Source organism: Oncorhynchus mykiss, chromosome Y (assembly GCF_013265735.2).
Source record: "Oncorhynchus mykiss isolate Arlee chromosome Y, USDA_OmykA_1.1, whole genome shotgun sequence".
Lineage (NCBI taxonomy): Eukaryota > Metazoa > Chordata > Actinopteri > Salmoniformes > Salmonidae > Oncorhynchus > Oncorhynchus mykiss.
The window spans coordinates 32,229,335-32,255,890 of record NC_048593.1 but is presented as its reverse complement, the minus strand read 5'-3'; the positions used below and the strand labels follow the sequence as shown (position 1 = coordinate 32,255,890).

Below are 26,556 nucleotides of genomic sequence, written 5' to 3'. Positions count from 1 at the left end.
CACCAGAAAGAAGGTAATGTCTGAAAATAGACATGACTTGCATACATAACTCTCTTTCTATGATTTACAGGTGATTGAACCTGCTGCCTTCTCGGAGGGTATAACAGGGAAGAGGTTCACAGATCCACTGGAAACAGGTGGAAAGCAGGCAAACTCCACAGTTGTTTAATGGCTCCAGTCCTCCCCTGGTTCTTCACTAAATGACAGATAGTGACCATTATGATCCCCACATCAGCTACAGTGGCTTCCAGTTGGTTGGGTAGTGACACATACACTAAAACAAACAGTTCACTTGACCATTCTGTAATCCATGTACATACAACTGGAGCAATATAAGTTCAGCTGTGATTTTTTTTCTGTAATCTTTGGTCTGATATATACATACTTAATCAGGAAATAAGATTAGATATCTCTCAAAGAGGCTGGCTTCCTAGCAAATACATACAGATGTGCCAAAAGTGAATGCCAATCTTGTTCTCTTCCATGGCCATAGGTCAGGCTCACTGCAGCACCACTTAGAGAGAGGACCAAGACAATTCTAGAGTAACTGGACCAGCACAGAACCAGTCAGTCAGCCTCCAGTGAAGCATGAGGATTGTACATCTATCCAATGGAGAGAACACATCCAACCATCAGCTGAATTGAAAACATCTATTCCCTCTAACAGCCCAACTCTGAACATATGTAGCAGCCCCATCAGAGAAGTCCGCTTCAGAAGATCTCTGGTTGCGCCATAACACCAGCTTGCCATTTGTCCTTGATCAGGCCACTGTGTGGAGTCGCCAGGAATGTTCTCCTTGCTAAGACCAAGCAGCTCCACCACACTGCCCACCATGTAGAGACCCAGGTTCAAGCCACAGGCCTGCCCTCAAACCTTCCCTCCTCTGATCACAGAGAGAGTCAAGTCACCATGAGACAGCACATTTCAAGTAGTCATCCCACCTTGTTCCCTGCCTCTGACCTACAGCGTGCTCCACCCCAGAGCCTCAGCAGAACCATGCTTCATACCACACGGTCTCATTACCCTCCTGAATATAGGACCAGATTAAGCTCATCTTTGATATTTAACTCTCTGTCCATGTATAAGAACACCTCAGCTACAGCAACTGAGAGTCCAAAACACTCTAACAGGGCCAAGTCACTTGATAGACATTTAACCGCTGGTGACAATAACTCCCTCTACTCGCCACCCAGTAAAACAAGATGGTTGTCATCTTCTGAGAGAATCAACATGTTGGCGAAGCAGCATAACTTAGCAGCCCAAGTTGGTTTATCAAAAGCCATCAGCCCACAGAGGAATCTGCAGACAAATGCTTCTGTTCAATCCAATAACCAAAGAATGTTCAAACACCATGCATATTTTACAGGTGTATATGACACAGGTCCCAACCTGGCAATTACGACTCATTCTCTCTCCAGCCTTAGCTCCAGGTCCTCCCACCGGACTCAGACACCTCTTCACAGCTCCCCAGTTTCACTAGATCATAGAAAGAATAAAAGCAATTGGTTCAGAAATTAATAATAGTGAAATACATCATATCAGTCAGCTTAAACAGCAGACTTCAAAAAAGGATTTGTTTGCATTTCGTAATAGAAAGAATAGCTTGGATCTGCCTACCCAGGGTGCAACTCCTATCTCCGAGAGAGCTGAAAAAGAGCCCATTGGATATAGAAGCAACCGCAAAGTAGATCAGATACTGAATCACCTCAGGATAACATTCAGTAGCAAACGTATAGAGGAGAAGAGTGTGTCGCTTGGTAGAAAGGGAAAAATGGTTCCCTCAACCTTGTGACATCCGTGAGAATAGAGGGACAGGGAAGAGCAGTGGTCCAAAGGTCGAATAAGTGCTAAAACTAAAACTACAGAACAGAGGCAGGAATGGGCAGACAATGCCTACCATTAAAATAGCATCCATGAATTCCCAGTTAGATTTTCAAGACAAAGAAAGGAACACAATATCAATATTAAATGCAAACCCATCACTATCAAAGGACGAATTAAGTAGAACACATTATCCACATTCACCCTATTTTAGTAGTCAATCTGTTGTAAAATAATCCCAGATTGAATCTACAAATTCTAGCCTCAACACGGAGAACGAAGATGCCTTCTTTAGCTCATTAGGTAAGGACAGTAGATCAGATAGGAGTACCACTGGCTGTTTTAAACTCACACAGCACTCATACCCAAATAGCACTCCAACCACTACAGATTTGGGCCTGAAACATGGCCGCTCCATCTCTGTCACCAACATTTACTCAAACCGAACATCAGAAAACAGGCGCATCTCCACAGGAACTGATATGGCCTCCATAAGGGACCTAAGGAGTCTTTAGGATATCAGAGGGCCAGGGGACATTGGTCACTCACACAGGACCCTTTCCAGAGCTTGTTCTTGCATACTGAGCCAGATAACCTATGTTAGCCAGAATAGAACAGACCGCATCCTAAGCTCTAAGAGCCTGACATTGACCCGGCCTCTACAGTTCAATGAGTCATCAATTTTGCCCACAGAGATTTAAAATTCACTTATCATTGATCAGACGTCACAGGTCCAGTTTGTCAGACTTTGAGGAGTATGACTCAGATACCACTACAGATGGAGAGTACTACTTGAGCAGTGGTGATTGGGAGAAGAGTTAATACTCTAGCAAAGGGGGATGTTTTGAGTAACATTGTGCAATAGTTTTATTTAGCAATTCACGTTTTAGTGAAAATAATTTCTTACAGGCCTCTCTCTGTATTGTTGAAAAACATGACTAAAACGGGACTAATATGTGCATTAATTGAATCCATATTGTAGCCAACTTAATGACATCTCTACTGTTGCAGGGCTCTATGCTTTTTTACAAGTTGAAAAATGTTTGCGAACACAAATAAATTGAAGAGCACAATGAAACATATTTGAGGTAATAAAACTAGAATCTTACATTGTTCTAGTTTCACTGGTGCTCCTAAATAAAAATTCCAGGTCGCACAGCTAGATGTTTAGGCGTATATGCGAGTAAAATGCTCGCACCGTAGAGCCCTGCGTTGCACATATAAGCACAGTTAATATTTTTGTTTAAATAATTGAATCGTTGAAAAAAATTGTTAAGCCTATGTACTGTTGCTTTGCGTAAGCGGAACTAAAGTATGGATCCCAGTGGACTACACCGAGGATATTTTCATGGTACATTCACAGTCTGGAAAAAAGTTCGTGACATTAAACGAATCTTGTTTAATTAAAAGCGTGTAATATACGGTATTCTTCTGTAATATCCAATCGATAATTGGTCTGTGTAAACAAATGCTTTTTCCTGTGCGTATTTCATCAAAATTCCTCAATACCCACGAGTCCATACATCGTCCAATCACACTACGCCAAATCAAAACTTCACCCCCCGATCTCCACCCTTTTCTGAAGACGAGATGCTGCCTGCATAATTGGTACCATAAAAATAAATATTAGTTTGCTAGTCTACTTTTAGAAATTAACTATGACGCGTAAAGATAACCTACTCAACCCTGTACGGAGTTTGTTTCCGTTAGTTTGTATAGTTTTAATATTATCCACATGTTGTAGTGACTTTCCGTGTTGTCAAGCTAGTGAAGTCGGTCCTGAAAAATGTCTTGTTTGGGGTCCAGGGCTCGACCCAAAAGTCGTTTTGCCCGTCCGATACTTCATCATCCAGGCTGTCAACTCAGCTGGGAAAAACTTCACCCTCTCTCCAGGTACGTGTTGATAAACAGCAGAATTACCTAAAACCAATGGGCGCAACCGACTGAAGACGAAAGTTGAGTGACGTCGGGGGGAGGTGCATCTGCGACAGCCGAAAGTAATGTGGTTTTCCAAAGCAAGGCTCAGAACAATATTTTATTTAACTAGGCAAGTCAGTTAAGAACAAATTCTTATTTTTAAGACAGATTTTTACCTTGGGCTTCGATCTAGCAACCTTTCGGTCACTGGCCCAACGCTCCAACCTCTAGGCTACCTGCCGCCCCAAGAAATGCAGTGTTGTCATTGTTTATAAAATGTTTCCTTTATGTCGAAAAAAACATTTATCCAACACCAATATCACACACTCGCAACCTGAAATCACATGTATGCAATCAATTAGTGAGGGAGAGCCTCATTCACTGTAGGCTACACATGAATTGCAGCAAATTGGTTTCTGTTTCTTTCGCGTGGGTCAAGTACAAACACCCCAATGATTGCTTGACCTCCCACAATGCAGGTGATGGCTGCAGGATGAAATTGGTGAAGAGCAACTGCAGACATTTGAAGTCAACTTCATGACCTTTGATCTCATGATTTTGTAAGGTTCATGCAGTCCATAGTCACTTTAACTCAACCTACATGTACATATTACCTCAACTAACTGGTGCCCCCTGTATATAGCCTCTCTACTGTTATTTTACTGCTGTCCATGATTGGGAACCCTTTTATTCCCCTAGTTAGCTTAGTCTTTGCAGACTGAAAATTACTCCATCTCTAATTGACCCTATGGTTACATTATTGTTTCCGTTACAGAGGTGATCCATCTAACTAATTTTAATTATCTTTACATGTAGGTAAAGACTCATTCAGAGTGAAGATTGTCTCACTCTCACAGAAGGAGCATGTCCGCATCCACGTCCCCCTCCCCCTGGACAGAGGAGATGGTTCTTTTCTGATGAGGTACCGTCTGTATGGCAGTATCCTCAAGGGACTGAAGGTCGAAGTACTCTACAGAGACAGTCACGTTGCCAAGTCACCTTATACCCTACAAGGTACCTATATCAGTCAATGGCTCACAGATTATTTCAATGAAAGCAGATTAGTGTGATCATTTGACAGAAATTACAAGTGAACTCCTCATCAGAGTATGCCTGTATGAATAATATAGGCTAGATCAGTGTATCCTCCAATACCCCCAACAGCACACATTTTTATTGTAGCCCCAGACAAAAACACCTAATTGAATTTGTCATGGGCTTGATGATTAGTTGACAAGTAGAATCAGGTGTGCTTGTCCAGGGCCATAACAAAAATATGTACTGTTGGTGGGACTGGAGCTGGGAAACACCTGACTAAATGGCAGTATGTTGTAAATTTGATCTATTCTTACTGCTTCCACATGATGCATCCCTTTGGTTGTATATACTCAGGCCCAGTCTATCATGAGTACTGCGACTGCCCAGAGCATGATGTTCCCACCTGGCAGAGCATTATGCAGTGTCCTGCTGAGGAACCCCAGATCCAGAGGGACTTCAATGCCTTCCCCTCCATTGATCTGCAGCGCCTCCTACAGGAAGTTCCCCAGCGGTTCTCCAACAGAGGAGGTCTCATTCACTATGCTGTCATCAACAACCAGGTGTACCGTCGCTCGCTGGGAAAATACACTGACTTCAAGATGTTCTCTGATGAGATGTTACTATCCCTAGCCAGGAAGGTAAAGAGTTGCTTTGTGGGGGGGGGTTGTGTGCAGGTCTCTGTCCTTTCATCAAGAAGTATGATCATGTTCCTTTCTGAACTGTTTTGTGATACTTTGTCCGTTGCCTGAAACTCTCCTAATACCGTATTTTCAATAGAATTGTTTAGTTCATTGTTCTGCATAAACTGAGCTCCCCTGTCTTTGTCTCTGAATTTGAATTTAAAGGTGAGGCTGCCTGATGTGGAATTTTACATCAATGTGGGAGACTGGCCAATGGAAACAAGGAAAGCAGATGACGATCCTGGGCCTGTTCCAATCATCTCCTGGTGTGGCTCAACAGACACCCGAGACATCATTCTGCCCACTTACGACATCACTCACTCAACCCTGGAGACCATGAGAGGCGTTTCCAATGACCTACTGTCAGTCCAAGGCAACACAGGTAAGACATATAACCTCATTCTGCTTACTTACACATCATTACTCACAATAACCTTATTCTGTTTCCTTGGTGTCTAGGTCCCCCTTGGGCCAACAAAACGGAACAGGCCTTCTTCCGTGGCCGGGACAGTCGTGAAGAGCGCCTACACCTAGTCACTCTGTCCAAGAAAAACCCAGAGCTGCTAGATGCTGGGATCACTGGCTGGTTCTTTTTCAGGGAAAGGGAGAAGGATCTGGGGAAAGCAAATCTTGTTGGATTCTTTGACTTCTTCAAGGTGAGGGAACATTCTGAACACTCCAATCACCCAAAGCCAGCAGTTTCCCATTTGAAAACTGATTTTACATGTGTGAGAAGTGAGAAGATAAAGAAATGTTAGCCATTGTTGATTTTTTATTTATTTATTCAGAACCGTGACACCTTGAGTTCCCTCTCCCATTTATAGTATAAGTATCAGGTGAATGTGGATGGCACAGTGGCAGCTTACAGGTTCCCTTACCTGATGCTGGGGAACAGTTTGGTGCTGAAGCAGATCTCACCATATTATGAGCATTTCTACACCCATCTGAAGCCAGGCACCCACTACATCCATGTGAAGAGGAGTCTCTCTGACCTCATACAAAAGATTGAGTGGGCTAAGGTAAGGGAGAGAGTCAAATCCCCCCCAAAATGGTCACTTGTTACGTAAACAACATGGGGAAAACTAATAGTGAAATGTTTACTTACGGGCCCTTCCCAACAATGCAGAGAGAAAAAATACACAATGAGTAACGATAACCTGGCAATATACAGTGCATTCGGAAAGTATTCAGCCCCTTCACTTTTTCCACATTTTGTTACGTTACAGCCTTATTCTAAAATTGATTAAATTAATGTTTTTCCTCATCAATCTACACACAATACCCCATAATGACAAAGCAAAAAAGTTTAGACATTTTTGCAAATGTATTGAAAATAAAAAACATACCGTATTCAGACCCTTTGCTATGAGACTTGAAATTGAGCTCAGTTGCATCCTGTTTCCATTGATCATCCTTGAGATTTTCTACAACTTGATTGGAGTCCACCTGTGGTAAATTCAATTGATTGGACATGATTTGGAAAGGCACCTGTGCCACAGTTGACACTGCACGTCAGAGCAAAATCAAAGGCATGAGGTTGATTGAATTGTCCGTAGAGCTCTTGAGACAGGATTGTGTCGAAGCACAGATCTGGGGAAGGGTACCAAAAAATGTCTGGTCACTCTGAACAGAAACCAATGGCCACTCTGACAGAGTTCTAGAGTTCCTCTGTGGAGATGGGAGAACCTTCCAGAAGGACAACTATCTCTGCAGCACTCCATCAATCAGGTCTTTATGGTAAAGTAGCCAGACGGAAGCCACTCCTGAGTAAAAGGCACATGACAGCCTGCTTGGAGTTTGCCAAAAGGCACCTAAAGGACTCTCAGACCATGAGAAACAAGATTATCTGGTCTGATGAAACCAAGATTGAACTATTTGGCCTGAATGCTAAGCATAACGTCTGGAGGAAGCCAGGCACCATCCCTACGGTGAAGCATGGTGGTGGTGGCAGCATCATGCTGTGGGGATGTTTTTCAGTGGCAGGGACTTGGAGACTAGTCAGGATCGAGGGAAAGATGAACAGAGAGATCCTTGATAAAAACCTGCTCCACTGTGCTCAGGACTTCAGACTGGGGCGAAGGTTCAGTTTCCAGCAGGACAATGACCCTAAGCACACAGCCAAGACAACGAAGGAGTGGCTTCGGGACAATTCTCTGAATGTCCATTTAAGAATAAGGCTGTAACTTAACAAAATGTGGAAAATGTCAAGGGGTATGAATACTTTCCGAATGCACTGTAGGTAGGGGTAAAGTGACTAGGCAACAGGATAAATAATAAGCAGCAGTAGCAGCGTATGTGATGAGTCAAAAGAGTTAGTGCAAAGGGGGTCATGCAGATAGTCTGGGTAGCTATTTGGTTAACTATTTAGCGGTCTTATGGCTTGGGGTGAGTAGAGGCTGTTCAGGGCCCTGTTGGTTTCAAATTTGGTGCATCAGTACTGCTTGGCATGCAGTAGCAGCGAGAATAGTATGACTTGGGTGGCTGGAGTTTTTGACAATTTTTAGGGCCTTCCTCTGACACTGCCTGATATAGAGGTCCTGGATGGCAGGGAGCTCGGCCCCAGTGATGTACTGGGCCGTACACACTACCCTCTAACGCCTTGCGTCGTATGCCAAGCAGTAAGTGCATGTTAAGGAAGGACATGCCAAGGAATGTATGTCAATGTGTGTCAATATGCATTGCTACCATTTGTATGTTTGTCTGCTTGCAATGCGAATGCATTTTTTACCATTAGGATTTAGCTGTTTTTTTGTGCATATTTGATTAAGATAGTAATGTCTTTATTTTCCCTGCAGGAGAATGATGCTGAAGCACAGGCAATCGCTAAAGCAGGCCAGGCAATTGTAAGAGAGCTGGTACAACCGAACAGACTGTACTGTTACTATTTTAGTGTGCTACAGGTAATTGCCTCCTGGTATTGTTTTTATGCTATGCTTGCCAATGCTAAATCGGCTCATATATTAAGATAGCATTCTTATCATTGATATAAGAAACCCGGCTGAGGAAGTTCTTTCCTGTCATAACAGATGTACTCTGAGCGTCAGACAAGCCGGCCGACACAACATCCAGAAATGGAGCTGGTGCCCCAGCCTTCAGACCAGAGTGCCCTTTGTAGCTGTCAGCGAGAGCCTCAAATAGATGATCCCAGCCGGAATAAGGATGAACTCTGATCAAAACACTTTGAAAGGAAAGAGGAGAGACCCTAGCTATTTCAATACAGAAAGTGCTTATTAAAGGAAGAATTACCTCTGAGATCAGGACTGCTAGCTAAGTGGATGTACCAACATTCATATAGAGAAATATTCCATTTGGTTTGAGCCAGAGGAACCATGTCACAGCTCACTTTGCCTGGAATATGACTGCTTTATTGACAAGACCATTAGGCAAACATCAATTTCCACTGTTTTCACTGTCCTGTGTGATATTTTGTACTGCATTTTGTATGATGGTCATCATGATTGCATTTTTAAAAATTTTCTTAGATTGCCTTTGATGTTGTTAACCTCCTGTTTGACCAAGATCATGTAATTTGCCTTGGTTATTTATTTTTATTTAATTTAACATTTATTTTTCTTGGCAAGTCAGTTATAAACACATTCTTATTTACAATGATGGCCTACCAAAAGGCAAAGGCCTGCTACAGGGATGGGGGCAGGGATTAAAAATCAAATAAATGAAATATAAATATAGGACAAATCACATCACGACATAAAGAGAGACCTAAGATGACGACATAGCATGGCAGCAACACGTGACAACACAGCATGGTAACAACATGGCAGAAGCAAAGGGTACAAACATTGGGCACAGACAAAAGCACGAAGGACAAGAAGGTAGAGACAGCAATACATCACGCAAAGCAGCCACAATTGTTCTAAGAGTGTCCATTACTATAGATATTCCTTGGATGGGGACAATATGAAACAATTTGTTGGCATTGCTTTTTTTCGGCATAAATATTCGTCTGGAAGAGGCTCTGCAGAGTGGTCACTAGCTGGCACAGCCACAAAGTCATCAAATCTGCTAACTGCTAACCATAGTGCCTAACCCTAACCTTAAATTAAGACCAAAACGCGAAATGTTGTTTTCATGAATTTGTACAATACTGCGGTTCAACCATCTAGCGGAAATCGCTCAATTCTGCCTTCAGAGCAAGACTCGTGACAATAACCTATGATTGTGCAATTAATAAACGACATATTTGCTTCACAGTTACTGTTGCTTGTGATCCATTATTCTTGTCTACAACTAAGGCTAAAAATCACAAAAATGAGGGGGCACCCGGATTTGAACCGGGGACCTCTTGATCTGCAGTCAAATGCTCTACCACTGAGCTATACCCCCAGTGCGTGTAAACTAAGGAACGTTTTCAAATATATAGCGACTTATTGAACAGCACAAAGGTGGTTATACATGTATTGTTACATTTACGTAGGGTATGTTTTAGTACTAATAGCTACTCGTTCAACAGCACCGAGATGGCTATGCTTAGATTGTAAAATTTACGTAGAGTAGTATCACATTGACTTCACTTTGGACTGCCTGTGGTTTTATTTCCTAGATCATTTAAATGTTTTGACTAAAGTCTATCGCTACAGTTTTGATACAAAACAAGTATTTTGTAATGAAACAGCAGGGAGCAGATCTCGAACCGTCGACTTTCGAGTCCGAGGTCTGGCGGGCTATCGACTGTGCCGCAAAAGCGTACTCTTGTGGAATCAATTTCCGCGGATATAAACCCAGGGTCGTTACGATATATATATATATCTAGTAGTAGCTCGACGCCAGCTAGTTGTGGTGATGTGTGTTTTGTCCTACATTTTTATTTAATTTATTTTAATTTTTAATCCCAGCCCTCGTCCCCGCAGGAGGCCTTTTTCCTTTTGGTAGGCCATCACTGTAAATAAGAATTAGTTCTTAATTGACTTGCCCAGTTAAATAAAATAAATATAAAGTTTCAGTGCCTACACCGGAAGTAGGCAGTGAGTATTTGTTCAATTGAATGACAAGACTGCAGCCATAGTGAGCATTTTGAGTAGTTTGCTAGCCAGCTTTGTAACAATTTCTTATAACCCAGTATCATATAGCATATTACTCTAGAAAAGCTTTTCATACTGATCCCATTTCGAGAGGTCAAAAACAATGACCCTCTTGACCTGAATTTCAAGCCGATCCTTTTTCCTTTAATTCCTATCGTTGTGATTTAATACCGACTTGTATTCAAACTCCTTACAAATGATTTTACTCTTTACCAACAAAGTCTAGTTAATATCTTACAATCACCTTCATCCTAACTAGCTAGATAAGTAGCTTGCTGACGTTAGCTAACCATGTAGCGGTATAGTAACCAGCTAGCTTTGTTTGGTCCATCCATACCAATGATCCATACTAGCTAGTTAGCCAACTACAACAAGTTCTCTAGGAATTTGCTAGCTAGCTAGTTACCTTGCTACGTGTACTAAACTAATAAAATGATTGTACATTTAATTGCTATCTAGTTAGTTTTCAGTGTCTGATTGTGTACTACACATGCATCTGTCTTTCCCACACTTTATTACACTGTCATCTTATCCTAGGAGACGCGGCGCTTGACTTCCTACAAAGGGTGTGTTCGTAAATTCACTCTGGTTATCAACTCCAATTTCAGTGCACTCTCGTCTGAGTGCCAGATTGCAGAATAATTTAGGAATTCCTACAAAGTTTCAACCTTTCTCTAGACACACTCAGTGGGAGTAATGAGAGCATGTGGTTTGAGGATGTTCTTAATGGTGAGTATTTGAATACTATAAAAAAAAGTTGCACACACTAATCAATTATGCCCCTGATCAGTTAATGGGTGTAGCAACCAACGTTTTGGCACACAGTGGCTTCTTCAATCCTGAAGAAAGCCCAACACTGCGTGTCGAAACGTTGGTTGCTATATCCATTAAATGTTTTGGAGCATAATTAGTATGCAACTTTATTTGTATAGTTTACTGTTTACTAGAGTATTTGAAAACTGCCATCATTCATCTGTTTTACAAAGAAGTGTGACTAATGTGGTGGTCATATTTATATTTTCTTGCAGGTCCAGCTCAATGTGAATTGAAGGGAGAGCTACATCTCAGGATGGAGAACACGTTGGGACTGATGTAAGAGTCTCCCAACTAGTGTTTGTTACATTTGTCTGTGGGTTTATTGCTGAGTTTTTAATTGTTTTTCTTACATGCCAGATAAAATTGCAGTGTGAAATATGAATGTATGAGGATGGACAACATGTTGTTTAATGTAGTTTTTATTATTGGTTTGTGTTATGAAGCAGCACACAGGCGTTTTAAATAGAAAATAAGCAACTCACAAGAGTCGTACCTTCCTATACTGCAGTCCACAGAACATTACTCATGTGTATATAGTCAATTCATTTCAGATCATCCGTTGTAGCAAACTCCATTTGACATGATCTTAACTATTAGAAGGACAACACTGCTTCAACTTAGTAGGGAAGGTAAGGACAGTTTAAAGAAAACACTCAGTGGTAGCATTAATTTGATTTACAGCAGTACCAGAGTATTCTGCTTCATCTTTGCACATACAGTATATAACATATGTCTGCACTAAATGTTTTGGTTGCTTATGAGCATTTACTGATATAAAATGGTTGATAAAATACAGGTACAATAGATGTCTTTGTATAGGGTAACGACTAAAGGAGGAAAATAGTTATTAAAAAGCTTTCAGTACAATCTTAAATGTTTACATTGAATGAAAGTCAAATGTCTATAGGAATAAAACACTTCTTTCCTAACAATGTGCAGAATAAACAGTAAAACTTAAATGGATGCCGATATGATGTAGATATGGATCCATGATCCTGTCTGTTGTAAACCTTCAGTCTAGCTTCTCCTCCTGGAAGTAGTCTGCCTCATTGAGATGGTCCTGGAACTTCTCATATTCCTAAGAGAGAGACATGAGAGTGAAACAGCGAGTGATGGTCAGTAAAGAAAATCAGAGAGCATGGCTTTCTATTCTACACATGTGGAGTTTGAGGGAACAAGTAAAGAGGAAACAGGCACCAACAGTTCAAGAAAGAGTTAAGAGCTTGTAAGTAGGCATTTCACGGTAAGGTCTACACTTGTATTCGGCGCATGTGACAATGTTTGATTTGATGATTCAATGAGGAGTACTGTCATTTTATGGAGAGTAAGTGGGGTATATACCTCTGAGATCCAGCCACTCTCCTCTAGTTTTGTGAACACCCTTTTCACAGTTTCCTTCACTGGCTCCTCCTCGCCATTCTTCTCCTCCATCACTGTCCGGCAGTGTTGAAACAAGTGGTACTTGAAGTGTTTCAGAGCATGATACACCTCTGTTCGGCTGGCACAAACAGAGCACACACTGAAAGCCTGTAATTTAGGAAAGACATGCAAGGTAGGTGACCTGTTGTGGAAAACCCTCTTAAGACAAACTGCAAACCTGACATTTCACAAAAGGTTAAATTGGTGCAAGGATAAGGATACAAAATTATTCGATCTGATGTTGATCTGTTGTGATGTACTTTTTGTTAGGGTGGATTTTATGGGATGCCAACGTCACGTACTATATGCGTTCATCTGGGGACAGCGATGGATAAAACAAAGACGGTTGGTTTCTTCTCAGATGTAGTACCTGTGTGTCACTGGGCATGAATTGGTCCTCTTGAAGGCTGTTGAGGTCATACAGTTGCCCCGAGAGATTCACACTGAAACTGCACTGTCGCTGGAGCTTGCATGCCTCACAAACACTCCCATGCAATCCTAACTTCATCAGCTGGACCTTGGGGTAACACTCCACCCGCTCCTGTACATGGACACAAAAAAACATACCTCAGTTTGCATATATTGTTTTTTCACATGATGTAAAGAATGGAAGTCTTAGCCAAAGTACAAGCATAGATGTATAAAGATCGGTGAATATGCAGCCAATGTTGAATGACTTAAGTTCTCTGAAATGTTTCTTCACCTTGTACCGGTCAGTCCAGCGGCTCCTCTGTTTTAGGTTCTCCAGGCGAGGGAGGATCATCCGCTCATCAAAGTGGAACAGCGACGCCATCATCTCCTGAGCATATCGCTTTGTCCGATCACCGCCTGCTCACAGTGATCAACCAATTAGATTCCCTACACTTGGATGATACAGTCAATTGGGGATGGTGTTAAAGACCCATTATTGTTTAAAATAAAACACTTACCATAAAGAGACTTGAGAAAGGTTTCATCCAGGACGTTGATCATAAGGGCTTTGACGACCACTTGAAAGTGATTGAGCTGAGACCCAGTGATGACTAGCAAAAACAGGAAAATGAATCATAACACATATAGTAGTGGTGATTTCAGGTGTAAACATTGACCCCATGATATAGTGTCAGCTAAGACTCACATTGGCGTGGAAGAGAAACAGCCTTTTCATCTGACGACTCCTTGTCCCCTGTCTTTTTCATATCCTCAACTATGAAGTCCTTCTGACTGTCGCTGTCATCTGCCGCCTCTTCTTCACTACTGCCCACCAATACTTCAGGGGCATCATCATTGTGGTCATCATCCTCATCACCACTAGCATCTTTTTCTTCTTTACCTTTCTTTTCTTCACCCGAATCCTGAATCTTTACAAGCGAACAAAACATTGGTTGTAAAACAATGTTAAACATTTCCTCAGTACCTTATGGACGTTTTGTGGGTATATGCGACATTATTTTGCACAATGGATCAACACTTAAAGATACTGCATGTTATGTTATGCTCGTTTACATTATATATGGTGATAAGCTACCTCCAACGTGCTCCTGCGTTTCGGGACGCGGGACTTCATCTTCTTGGATAATGCCAGGAGTTGAGACTGGCGTTGCTTTCGTTTAGCTGCGGTCTCTTTGGCTTCAGCAAACTGTTTGGCATTTTGTGCAGCACTCTGGTCCTCCGAATCAGAATCTTGACTTTGTTGTTTAATGCGTTTTTTGGGAACGACTTTCCGTTTGGGTTTGGTTCCTTCGTCGCTGTCAGAGTCACTGGAGCTGTCAGCGAGGACGCGCTTCCGACGAGGACGGGATCTACCTTCGCTGGAGCTACTACCTTCACTCTGTTCTCCACTGGCAGGTGTACTTTCGCTCCCGCTGTCTGAATTCTGATACTCACTCTCTGAGTCTGAGGCGCTGATGCTGGTCGTGCTCGCGCATGACTCCTCGTCACTGTCATCAAGGATAGACGACGGCAGACCGATTTGAGCCCTTTTCTTCTTTGCTTCAGCTTTATTTTTTCGCATCGTCGCGAACACTTGACGCTTGTACAGGCTTTCCATAGTTGCTTACACAGTGCTGCTAAGTTAAGAGACCAAATTAAAGTTAAATAATGTTACCAACCCTGGCTGGCTGGCTGGCTAACGTTAGCAATTAGCTAGCTAATGTGAGATGCAGAACATGCTCATTTGTGTAAAATGTCGCCTATAAAACATTATCTATGCGAGCAACCATATGTAAACAACGTTACTCTTAAATTGATACCAAGCTTTAATCTCGGTGAACCTTAAAAAATTGAAACTTCCAATTGTATCTCGTGTGCACGTTTTGTTTTGTTTTTATAGATGTTGTGTCTGTGCTTCTTCCCACTTCCGCTCTCCACTCAAAAAAGGGCTACTAAAATCATAGCGCCGCACCTGGGCATTCTAGAGAGAAACGACTAGGTTTTTCCTTAACGGTAGACTACTTGTGTCAATTAAATTAGTGATTTGTATTAATCATAGGCATAGCTAATGTGAATCATGTAAATAAGGTCATTAAAACCTTTTTCATGCTTCAATTCAGAAATAAATGAGTAAATTATAAAACATCTTTAAATATCTTATTTTATTCAGGAAAAGTGGTAAATGTTCTTCAAAAATAAGATAATTGGAGAACAGAATTATGTGCAAGAATCAAACAATGTAACACGTCAGCAATTAGAAGTCCATTTTACGTTTAATAATCAGCTAAAAATCATTTTTAACATTTATTAATTTCACGACCAGATGAGAATGGCACCATCTGACCCAGCTGATAATAAGTACTCCCCCTTGTGATCAAAGACTACACTCTGGACAGCATCATCATGGCCCAATAAACTGGACACCTGAGTAGATGCCAGCTCCACCAGCTTAACTGAGCCATCATTACTGGCGATAGCCAGTGTTCGGCCTGACGGGCTAAAGGCCATTTGGTTGCTGGGATGTGGCCCAGTGTCCATGGTTATCAAGGCTGCTACTTTCCTCACATCCCATAGTTTGACCACTCCATATGAATCACAGGAGGCAACAGTGTTGCCCAGTGCATTAAAGGTGGCATGGTTGCAGGAGTGCTGGTGGCCATAGAAGGTCTGTGCACACAGGCCAATCCTGGCGTCCCACAAAGACAGGGTTTTATCAGCTGAACAAGTAAGAAGAGTGTTGGAAAAGGGCAGGAAAGTAACACTGTTGACCGAGTCAACGTGGCCACGCAGTGTGCTACGACAGCGCTCGCTCTGCAGGTCCCACACCTTTGTAGTGTTGTCCATTGAGCAGGAGGCCACAAAGTCCCCACATGAGTGGAAGGAGCAGCCCCAAGTGGCATGGGTGTGGCCATCCAGAGTCAGGATGCAGCGGCCTTGGGAGAAATCCCAGATCCTTACTGTTGTGTCTCCACTGGTGGTGGCCAGGCTACCACCATTTGGGTGAAAGCTACAGCCAGAGAGCCAATCACTATGACCCTCTCCAGTCATGATCATGTCCCCCATGGGCATACCCCACAACCTCCAGAGCTGATCGTCACTGGAGGAGGCTACAATAAACTTCCGGGGGTGCAGGGCGAGACAGCTTATTGGCAGGGTATGGGCCTTCAGTGAGTTGGTGAAGCGGAATCCAGATGCTTTGGGGCAGTGTGAGGCCAGGGCTTTAATTTGGCCTAAGTAGGGGTTCACACGGCTGCTGACAGGAAACTCTGAGTCTTTCAGGTGTTTCTGAGCTGTGTTTTTGGTTGGGTCTTTGTCTTGGTCATAGAGTGCAATTCCATCATTCTGTAGCTGGATTCCTTTCCCAGACGTACTCTGATATTTCTCCTGTTGTGGGGGCAGACCTGTGTCTCTGTTGGCTGAGCGGATTGTAGATGAGGAATGTACATTACACAGGGTCGCTTCCAGACTGTTGGCCTGGCCACATGCTCTGTCCCTCTCTAAACTGATGAGCATCTTCTGTTTCAGCGCCACTTGGTACTTATCACTCAACTGCTTCAGTGCAGGCTCATATGACCCATAGTGCTTCTTCAGTCGTTTGATGTCTTCAACAAGCCTGTTCTTTTCTTGGACAACACGCTTATGCTGCAGACGATGGAAATCCCTCTCTTTCTGAAGTTTTACCAGTGTTTCGCTAGCTTTGGAAGCTGCCTGCCTGTAGCTGTCCCGCTCTCTCTGTACATTCTTCAGCTCGTTGTCTAGAAGTTGGTTGTGTGTATACGCGTCAGGCACAAACTCCACTAGCTCGGTTTTCAACAACCCCCTCTGCTCCATTTCGTACCACTCTGCTTGGAAACAATCCAAAGTTCTGCTCATGCCCATTTTGACAAGGAAGTTGCGGAGAAAGTCGTCCACCACTTCTGGAATGTGTGAGACGGGTTGCTTAGCTGAGCTGAGCCTCTGTAACACTGACCCCGTTCCATCTGAAGCATCGCGCAATGCTCTTACCGCGGCCTCCAAATCCTCATCATCCCCCTCTGCCAAGCTCCTTTCTTCATCGGCAAGAACCTCCTCATATTGATAATCGTCGTCTGAGTCATCTGGTATCAACACCTTTTCGAGGTAATATGGCCCATCGACAGATTCTTGCGCTGTTTCATTTTTCGCAGCCATTCTACCAACAACCGCTTTCTGTGTTTGTTTATCCGTCTCCATGGTCACACATTCTCGAACGCTGAGAGATTAAACATCCTGTTTGCCAAGTGTCTATGGAAATTGATAAGCCAATCAACCCTACAGGCCAGAGAAATGTGGGTGGTTTTCAATCTAAATAAAAAATACTTATCTTTTTTCCCCCAATCCTTTATTCCTCAACTGCAACAATTACGCAGGAGTGTGTAAAATAGACAGAAACACACAACACACAATATCTAATGATATCCAATGTCACACAATATCTAATGCCATTGCCATTGATTTGAATGCATTCAATGTGATTAAAAAAAATGTTATTATATAGCTAGGCCTACCTGTGTACGTCATGCCAAATTGCCAATAAAGAAAGAGATGAAATAGAAAGGGAGCGAGCGAGAGAGAAAACGAAAACTGCGTTCGTTTCCTAACCTGCAATGGCAAAACAATTACAGCAGGTGGCATATTCAATTCACGGTTGACGTTATAGCACCACCACTCAATGACAAACACACACACACCTTAGCACTGATCGCTGCACATTAAAACGTCAGTCCCCCTATATCACCTGTCCTATAATAACCTATATCCTACCTATAGGTTATTGTTCTTCCTCACCTAGGTCTATAACACAATTTTATCCATATGTCAAAGTATCAGATCTCAACGTGCGTAAGAATTTAAATTATAAGGGTTTTACTAGTGTAATGAAACAGCAGGGAGCAGGTCTCGAACCCTCGACCTTCGTGCCGGAGGTCCGGCGCGCTATCGACTGTGCCGCAAAAGCATGCTCGTGCGGCAGGTTCGATTTCCGCGCTTATAAACCCAGGGTCGCTACACTACTCCCTCCTTTCAAAGAGCGCGTCCTCGCTCTAGCTTGCGACTCTACGTCTTACAGGAACGCGCTTACCGGCCAAGCACACGCACTGTCGTGGATGCGAGGTCCGATCACTTCTGACACCAATGTAATGAAACGAGTAGTTCTCGGACACTTCGAGCCCGAGGTCCGGCGCGCTATCGACTGTGCCGCAAAAGCATGCTCGTGCGGCAGGGTCGATTTCCGCGCTTATAAACCCAGGGTCGTTACACTAGCCTGACATCGAAACGTATGGCAACAGCTCTTTAAAAAAGTAAGCTGTGATCTGTCTGGTTCTTGAAATTGAACTTGACTGACAATCGGGGGCTATTATGCTTATTTTTTCAGCTGGCAACCAATAGGAAGCCAAGAACACGTGGATGCGACAGATTTGGGACTGTGACAAGTAAAGTAGCCCTCAGATGTCAGTGTGGACGGGGGATGAGAGAGGGGAGGCAGCGTGGTTGACGAACATACTTTTACGCAGTCAAGCTCAGTCCAGACAAGAGGCTCACCTGTGCGGCGAAAAAAATGAGCCATCCAAATGAGAAAGATGCCTCTGACACAACCGAGAGTAAACCTAAATCCCCCATGCTCTCGTACTGCATCGAAAGCATACTCGGCCGGAGAAGTCCTCTCAAAGTCAGACTCACGGGAATGCAAAGTTTACCAATGCTGGCTGGAAGAGTGGAGCATAATGCGTCTTTGGAAGGTAATATGTTGTTGGTTGACTTTCTCTGTAACACCTAGCACCCTACTTTGTGCGCAATATGCAATTAAATAATGCATGTCCAAATGTAAACATGTCCAAATGTATATTGCATTTGCAGCTAATGGTTAAGATATAGCCAGTGCTTGACTTGGACTGAAATAGGTTCCGGTACTCATTTTGGGTGCCGGTAATGTTTATACATATTTAGGTGCAGGAGCTCCACGATACGTTTGAGCTAATAGTCTATAAGAGGAACAGGAGCTCAAGCAGTAAAACCGGAGGTGCCGGTAGGCCTACTCAGCTCCCGCCCAAGTCAAGCACTGGATATAGCGTTCAAAACGCATACGAACGAAACAACATGAGAAACAAAACAAGTTGGTTAAATTTGTGCAGCCTGCCCTTTGCATTTAACTTAAATTTCATTAGGCCCGTCTATGGGTTTTTAGAGAAGACTAGCATATACAGGGCTATATACTAGTCTTATTAAACATATTGCATATTGCGCTGTTGATTATTTACAAGTTCCTTAAAATAAACGGTCTGTCTTCACAGCCTCTCAGAAAAATGCCGACATACACCTGCCCACCAAGTTGCGGCGTCTATATGGCCCAGCGGGGAAGTTCATGGACTCCAGTCGCGGAATTCGCGATCATGAGAAGCAAGAAGACAGGGAGCGTCCTCTAGACAAAGCCCATGAAATTCTGAAAATCACTCAGGCGCCACAAGTTAACATCAGCCGCAGTAAATCATACAGGGAGAACGCGTCCCACAGTCCGAGAGAGGAAGAACAGAATCTCGGGCGAGGGAAAGAGGGACAGGGTGAACTTGGCGCCCCAAAGTTCGAGGACACTTGCAAGGAGCGCATCTGCGAAGAAGTAGAAACGTCCCCAAAGAACGGGGAGAGTTTGCACATCGATGGAGATGTAAAAGATAGCGAGGACAACGTGTGCCTTTCAGCTGGCAGTGATTCAGAGGAGGGGATGCTAAAGCGAAAACAGAGGAGATACAGGACTACGTTTACAAGTTATCAACTTGAGGAGCTGGAGAGAGCTTTCCAGAAGACGCACTACCCGGATGTGTTCACGAGGTAGAATTCTCGTGTGCCAGCATTTTTAAAAATCTGTTATTTTAACACTATTAAAATGTTAATCTGTTGCATATATGGCTAGGCCCATGGTTATGAAAATAAAATAAAAATTGAGCTTTTAGTTTGTGATAATCCAAATTAGGAGTCTAGATATGATTCGAAAGTTAGCCTTTTTTTATGGTAAATCCTTGCATTGAGGTGATCAACATATAAATGAGCATTGTTTGCCTAAGAAATGTAAGAAAATCAAACATTTATTATCATTAATAGTAATATCAGAACAGTAATATCATTTATTAGATTGTTATGAATGATTATATAACAGTCATATTACGCATCATTAGTCTACTTTGTTATTAATAATACTAATCATAATAATAATACGTGTTGTACACTATAATTCACACATAACAAAAGGACATATAAAAAGGTGTGTGTGTGCAGGGAATAGAATACCAATGAAATATTATAGAGTAGGCTATTATATTGGTTTAAATATTATATTTCTTTAAACCCATTGTAATGATAATCTGACAGTGACACACTAATTTTCATTATTATTAATTATAATTGTGAAACATTGTGTTTTTTTTACTCATGATAATTGTGGTTGCAAAAAAATATATATTCCAAAAATATTGTTCGAAAGTGTTTAAATTATTGAGAGGTCAATTGAAGTTGGCTGCTGCAGATAGAAAGGTTTGTTCTTTAATGATGGAGCTATTTGTTTGCGTAATTGCGACATATTTGTGAGACAGGATATCTATTGATTCAAACAGCAGAATTTTGAAGATTGAAAGCTATGAATTGTCATTGTTTATTTTCATTATAAGAAGCCTACACAGAAAGTAAGCTAATCCAACAATATTTCATATTTTATATAATGTCATTTCTATTGTATCTTTAGGCTTGTATTATTCTCATCGTTGGATTTGAATGTTTAAAGCGATGATACTGAATATTATTTGCCATTTTTTCTTCTTTCAATTTAGGGAGGAGTTAGCGATGCAGTTGAATCTCACCGAGGCGCGTGTGCAAGTGAGTCTAAATTATTATTACTTCATATTTTACATCATTATGACCATATTTAATTTCGATAAACATGCAAGCACATTATATGATATCCTATAACAATGTGCATCATAATACAAGTGTAAAGTCTATGATAGACCTAATTGCATATTACTGCTATTATTATTATTACATTAAGTAATACAGTTCACTTATGACAGTGAGAGGGAAAATGATTTAAAACACACCAGAAAAGGGAATTTGCTTTAGGGCGTTCATGACTTTATCGTGCACTTAATATCAGTTCAAACAGCCAGTATTAACGTGCCATCCTCGCACTGCGGTGGCGGGTAATGCTGTTTGATTTCCCATCTTCTTTTGTATTAGTCCTGCATTGATATGTTGATATCTTGCATTTCAAGTGAGATAGACGCCGTTATAGGTGCTCGCTACCCTATCCTCATTTTAGGATATTGCTTACATTTTGAAACTCGAGTCTCAACCTTAGATACCAGACTAAGCATGATGTCACTCGCTTCAGCTGTAGATTAGCAAATCATATTTTGGAGAGGTTATAAAACCGTGTAAAATCCATATATTTCGTTTTATAACCAGTGTCAAGTCTGTATGGGAGGGGAATCCTCCATCTCTGTTCTCTTCACTGTCGCCAATAATTGGATTACTTTCAATTTTGAACAAAACATGCTTTATTATCATGTCCAAATGACAATTTCAACAAGTAACACATACTAAATAGATAATACTACATATGTACCCAACATGAAATACTAACCATAACCACATAACTCTAACCCCAACGCTAGGCCTAATGTTCTTTCTCTTCCTCCCTCTATCTAAGGTGTGGTTCCAGAACCGTAGAGCTAAGTGGCGGAAACGAGAGAAATCTGGGGTTCAGACTCACCCCCAGGGCCACACCATCTCTGGACCCCTGGGTGCAGCACACCACCTAAGCCACTACCTGGAGGGAAGTCCCTTTTCGCCCCACTCTCACCCCTCCCTGGACGGTGCCTGGACAGCTGCTACCACCTCATTCCAGGGTCTAACCCACCCCCTCTCCAGCTCTTCCTCCCCCCTGGGATTTGGCCCCTTCCTGGGAGCAGCCATGTTTAGACACCCCACCTTTATTAGCCCCTCCTTTGGAAGGTGAGAACCATCAACACCTCTATTAGTATGGCTTCATCTGATTGAAGTGGTTACTTTGGACTATATGTATAATTCATTATTTCTCACTTCTCTCCTTCCCTGACATCTTCTGTATCTATCTCTTCCACCCTTCCCTATCGCTCTTCTTCCATTGACAGACTCTTCTCCAGCATGGGTCCCCTGACACTCTTACGTCAGCCCATACCTGCAGTAGAGGCCCCAGTCCAGCCCAAAATGGCCTTGTCAGAGGCCTCCCCCTCCTCGCCTGTAGACCGCCGGGCCTCCAGTATCGCAGCACTGCGCCTCAAAGCCAAAGAGCACTCAGCTCAGCTGACACAACTCAACATCCTACCTTCCAGCACCACTGGGAAGGAGGTGTGTTAGGAGACATTAAACCCCCTCCAATTCCTTCTACATGGAGCAGGAGTCATGACAAAAGGAATAGCAGCTTTGAAGTGGTAGGCTATAGCACAACAAGGCCTCATCTTTCCCAGTTAGTTGTCCCAATGTTCTGTTACTCCAGACTGTCCACAACATGCTTTCCTCATGAACTGAGGAAGAGAAGAAATACAAATAGTGAACTCCCTGCCCTTTGACCCTCAGGAATGACCCATTAGCAGCCTCGCACAGGGTACTACAGGCCACCAAAGGAACAGCTCTAGGCCCTGGAAAGGTTTAAAAGGAGAGTAATGCTGTTGACCATATAAGCCCAATGTATGTTTAGTGTATTGATGATATGGTGTTTGTTGATAGATAGATTTTCGCAGTCTTATTAAATTACTTGGGTATTCAAGTTATTATTTATGATCAATCATAAAGCAAGTTTTCAGGAGGAACATTTTACATATATATATATAAAATTAAGTTTTCTTTCCTGGTTTCAGATGAATCAGTTGACAAAAAAACTGTCAAATGCAAAACTTTGCACCTTTGCTTGCTTTTAACTGTGTTGCAATGAAATGAAAAATGCTAAATGAAATCATTCTGAGGACAGAATTGAGAGGTTTATTCAACAGCATGAAACAGTATTAACAAGCTTGCAAAAGAGAAACAGATGTGTCTCCAAAAATACACCTGCCCAGTATGGATTGATGGAGCCTAGTTGATAGTCCCACTGATGGATCTCAAGAGCTGGATTCAACTCTTAAACAGGGACAAAGGTGTGGATTAAGGGATTCATATGGTCATATTTATTCTGCAACAAAACGTAGACCGGCATTAAAATACATAACAAAATACAGATTTTTTTTCATATGTGCTGCCGTCGCCTCACGTCTTAATTCGGGAGCCCTACCATTGGCTATTAACTTGATAGCAGTTACCGCTCCTTTAAAAAAAAACAACCTTAATTTAACTCTTCTGCTCAATTTGACCCCGTCCATGCTGCTGAACCAAATCGCGTGAAATTACCTCTCGGATTAATATCCCTTTTTATTGAAAATCCTTCGCGTCTTTTACTTACTAATCTCGTCTAATTTAAACGACACAATAAAGCGACTTTTAGATAAAAGGGTCAGTAGAAGTAGCTTTATTTCAGTTTCACCAGCTGGATTCCCTTTAGTATAGGGGCATTGTTACAAGGGCTAACTATTTCCCAACTATCTTTCCAAGTGTTTTCCAAGCGTTTACATCTATGTGTATATGTGCGCGCATTTTTAGCCATTCCTTTCCCCTTTTCAAATAGCATGGCGTAATAATTAACCCAAATAAACTGTCCAAATAAATATTTCAAAATGTAACATTGTTTTCATGATAACGCATTTCGTCAGCATCTCAAGAAAGCATATTTAAAAATGGACAATAACCCGATTAGTGAAGCCTGTTCCAGGATGAATAAACCTTAAAAATCGACTGGAGATAACGTTGAATGACTGAATTACCGATTTTGAAAAGCAAAGAATGACTGAAGTATGGCACTCATTGTGTGACTTGCGTTAATTCTCTTGCAGCTCATTCTCCTTCATCCAATTAGAATACTTTATTTATTAAGCGGTTTGTCATCTCATAGCTTTCCATTCAGAGCAACAAGGACATCACTTTGTTAAAAGGCTGGGGGTTCCATTATTTCCCTGAGGCAGGCTACTTACATATTCGACAATGTCATGAATAATGGCGAGAGAATAATAGTCCAGGACAGGCCTACACCAATCCCCTTTCAAAGGACTATCAGCAACACAGTAAATTGAATTTCATTGAGTAGCCTAATCCAAGGAAACTCAGAGGCAAGAAGAAAACAAGGAACAGCCAAACACCTGTCATATTGTGATGAGTGGTTGGGAGGCTTTGGCATATAGCCCCAAAGAGGGAAACAGGCCATGCTGAAACACTCTTCTGAATGCCAAGATGTATTTGAACACATTTGACCACACACAAGATGTTTAATCAGACTAAAGAACAACAGCACATGCAGGCAATGAAACAATAAAGGCCAACAAGTTATAATTTGGATAAACAGAGGCAAAAAAATGAGTAAGTGCATTAGGCATCATTAGCCACCAATTTTAAGTTGTCACTGTGCAACTTACGCCTCAAATGCCAGGCATTTTGTTGGATCACAAATTAGTCCATCAATAAGATAAAAGAGAGAGAGAGAGAGAGAGTGAGTGACTCTTGTAGATGGCATATTGACTTTTCCCACCAGGTTGGAGAAAAGGGGACTATTTACTCCACCTCACAGCTGTGGGGGAGTTACAACCAAACTTTCACTTACTGCCATGTGGACAGAGAAGGAGGAGAGAGGGAGAGAAAGGAAGAGGAAGGTGGGCATTGGGGAGTTGGCTCAGATATAGAGAGAGGTGTACAAAATATCAAAACAAATTATATTATATTATAGAAAAAACATTTTCATTTTCAATAAACTTTCAAATGGAAAACGTTACACCTTTCTTTGCTTTTAACTGTGTTGCAATGAAATGAATAATGCAATCATTCTGAGGACAGAATTGAGAGGTGTATTCAACAGCATGAACAGTACAGAGTGCACGTGAGAGAGAGAAAAAGTTGACCCACTCTGTTGATGGGTTATTGGCTTATAAAAATATCAGAACAAATTAGAACTCTATTATTGAATAAACATTTTCCTAAATGTGTATTTAGAAATAATTTAAAACCTTCCCATTTACGTATTCTGAAGGTACAAATTTGATGATATCAACAAACAGAGGGGAATTTGAGGTGAATCTAAGGAAAGAGGAAAATATGTTTGGAAAGAGGGAAGAATAAGTGAATAAGCATACATTTAAAACATAATAATCCGTTTAGCAATTAGTTTATATTAAATATATATACTTTTTAAAAAATCCTTTCAAACGCCTTATAACGCCCATACCTAGGTGACAGGGCTTGTGACAATGGCCATCACACAGCCAGGCCTCATTCCAAGCATTGGACAAATACTGCTCAACTGGCACAGATTGAGAGTCATGGGTGAAACTCTGAGAGATGAGCACATGATGATCACACAAAACAACCCAATACAAGAGAAAGTAAAGAGAAAACAGGGACGATAGAGAGGAGGATTAAAGGTAATCAAAACAAAAGCAATCATGCCATCAATTCTTCAAGATTAGATTTTTTATCTTTCCAATTTGAACAATCTGAGGAGTGGAGAGGTAGATAGATCATTCTAAAGCGGTGGAGACTGCATGAGGCATCTTCTTCCCTTGAACACATTCACCTGAAAGCACTGCTGGGGCACAGCAGGAGCCATATCCCAAGTCAAATGGCATGACTTACAGCATGAATAAGAAAGATGGAGAGGAGAGAGAAAGGCTGAGGAAAGAGAGTACATTATTTTGAAAATGAGAGCTAAAATGACAGCCAAGAAAGGAGAGTAGAAAATATCAAAACAGAAAGATAGAGAGAGAGATGAGGAAAGAGAGCGATAGAGAGAGAGAGAGCGAGAGAGAGAGAGATGCTGTGATAATCTCTTCTACAGGCTGTACAGCCAGTCACAAAGTGTGTCAGCTTCAGTGAGTGCTAACAAGGTGTAAATACAATAACAAGCATGTAATTAAGAGAGCATGATGAAGTTAATGGAGATAACACACATTCCATTTGAGCTGCTTATGAATATTCTATTAGATGTTATTAGGCAGCTGGAATAGCTGTTAATTTAATCATCACTCCGAGCAGAGAAAAGTTCTTTGTGCGATTGTAATTGCAGAGAATTAATAATTGGTTTGACAATTGTACCAGTGGATTCACAATGGTGCAGGGCTCAGGGGGTGGTAGGTGGGCTGAGTGAGTCCCAGCAAGACATGGAGCTCGAGAGAAAATGAGCAGAGCAGATTAAAGACCATTTTAGGTTATCAATGTGGTAAATGACATGTAAATATGCATGTAATCGCACAGACCACATTATAGGACATGAGTATGAGGAGTTACAGATACAGGG

General features: G+C 41.8%; 5 protein-coding genes and 1 non-coding gene across 11 annotated transcripts in view; 2 read left to right on the top strand and 4 right to left on the bottom strand.

The window, feature by feature from the left end:
- LOC110510064 (lipase member H) overlaps positions 1–3,761 on the bottom strand; it is a 30,623-nt gene extending 26,862 nt beyond the window's left edge. Inside the window, exons 1-2 of one of the 4 annotated variants that reach the window (XM_036967774.1) lie at positions 2,932–3,091; positions 1,391–1,477 (exon numbers count right to left, since the gene is read on the bottom strand). The gene's annotated coding sequence lies outside the window, so the exon portion shown is untranslated. Of the gene's footprint in view, positions 1–1,390; positions 1,478–1,618; positions 2,878–2,931; positions 3,092–3,742 lie in introns of those variants that run through there. The other 3 variants (XM_036967772.1, XM_036967776.1, XM_036967775.1) reach the window with 3 other exon arrangements.
- Positions 3,180–9,668, top strand: poglut3 (protein O-glucosyltransferase 3). Of its 3 annotated transcripts, none has more exons than XM_021591351.2 (8): positions 3,180–3,715; positions 4,556–4,753; positions 5,132–5,415; positions 5,623–5,839; positions 5,917–6,113; positions 6,282–6,476; positions 8,253–8,357; positions 8,484–9,667. In XM_021591351.2, the coding sequence occupies exons 1-8, from the start codon at positions 3,481–3,483 to the stop codon at positions 8,625–8,627; spliced, it is 1,575 nt and encodes a 524-aa protein (XP_021447026.2). In that variant the 5' UTR covers positions 3,180–3,480; the 3' UTR covers positions 8,628–9,667. The 3 variants fall into 3 exon arrangements, with proteins under 3 accessions (XP_021447026.2, XP_021447027.2, XP_036823665.1); XM_036967770.1 differs by lacking the exon at positions 3,180–3,715 and adding an exon at positions 4,165–4,299 and having other exon boundaries at positions 8,484–9,668; XM_021591352.2 differs by lacking the exon at positions 6,282–6,476.
- A 61-nt stretch (positions 9,669–9,729) lies between these two features.
- Positions 9,730–9,801, bottom strand: trnac-gca. The gene has a single exon. It is a non-coding gene; the product is annotated as a tRNA-Cys (tRNA).
- Positions 9,802–11,715: 1,914 nt separating this feature from the next.
- LOC110510062 (coiled-coil domain-containing protein 82) lies at positions 11,716–15,073 on the bottom strand. The gene is made up of 7 exons (XM_021591350.2): positions 14,239–15,073; positions 13,849–14,071; positions 13,661–13,753; positions 13,435–13,559; positions 13,102–13,272; positions 12,654–12,839; positions 11,716–12,390 (listed from the first exon to the last, which is right to left on the bottom strand). The coding sequence occupies exons 1-7, from the start codon at positions 14,758–14,760 to the stop codon at positions 12,325–12,327; spliced, it is 1,386 nt and encodes a 461-aa protein (XP_021447025.2). The 5' UTR covers positions 14,761–15,073; the 3' UTR covers positions 11,716–12,324.
- LOC110510061 (sperm-associated antigen 16 protein) lies at positions 14,719–17,895 on the bottom strand. Its single transcript, XM_021591349.2, has one exon. The coding sequence runs from the start codon at positions 17,352–17,354 to the stop codon at positions 15,456–15,458; it is 1,899 nt and encodes a 632-aa protein (XP_021447024.1). The 5' UTR covers positions 17,355–17,895; the 3' UTR covers positions 14,719–15,455.
- A 413-nt stretch (positions 17,896–18,308) lies between these two features.
- On the top strand, positions 18,309–25,038 carry LOC110510060 (aristaless-related homeobox protein). The gene is made up of 5 exons (XM_021591347.2): positions 18,309–18,898; positions 19,451–19,985; positions 20,978–21,023; positions 21,856–22,160; positions 22,319–25,038. The coding sequence occupies exons 1-5, from the start codon at positions 18,718–18,720 to the stop codon at positions 22,542–22,544; spliced, it is 1,293 nt and encodes a 430-aa protein (XP_021447022.1). The 5' UTR covers positions 18,309–18,717; the 3' UTR covers positions 22,545–25,038.
- The last annotated feature ends 1,518 nt before the right edge of the window (positions 25,039–26,556 follow it).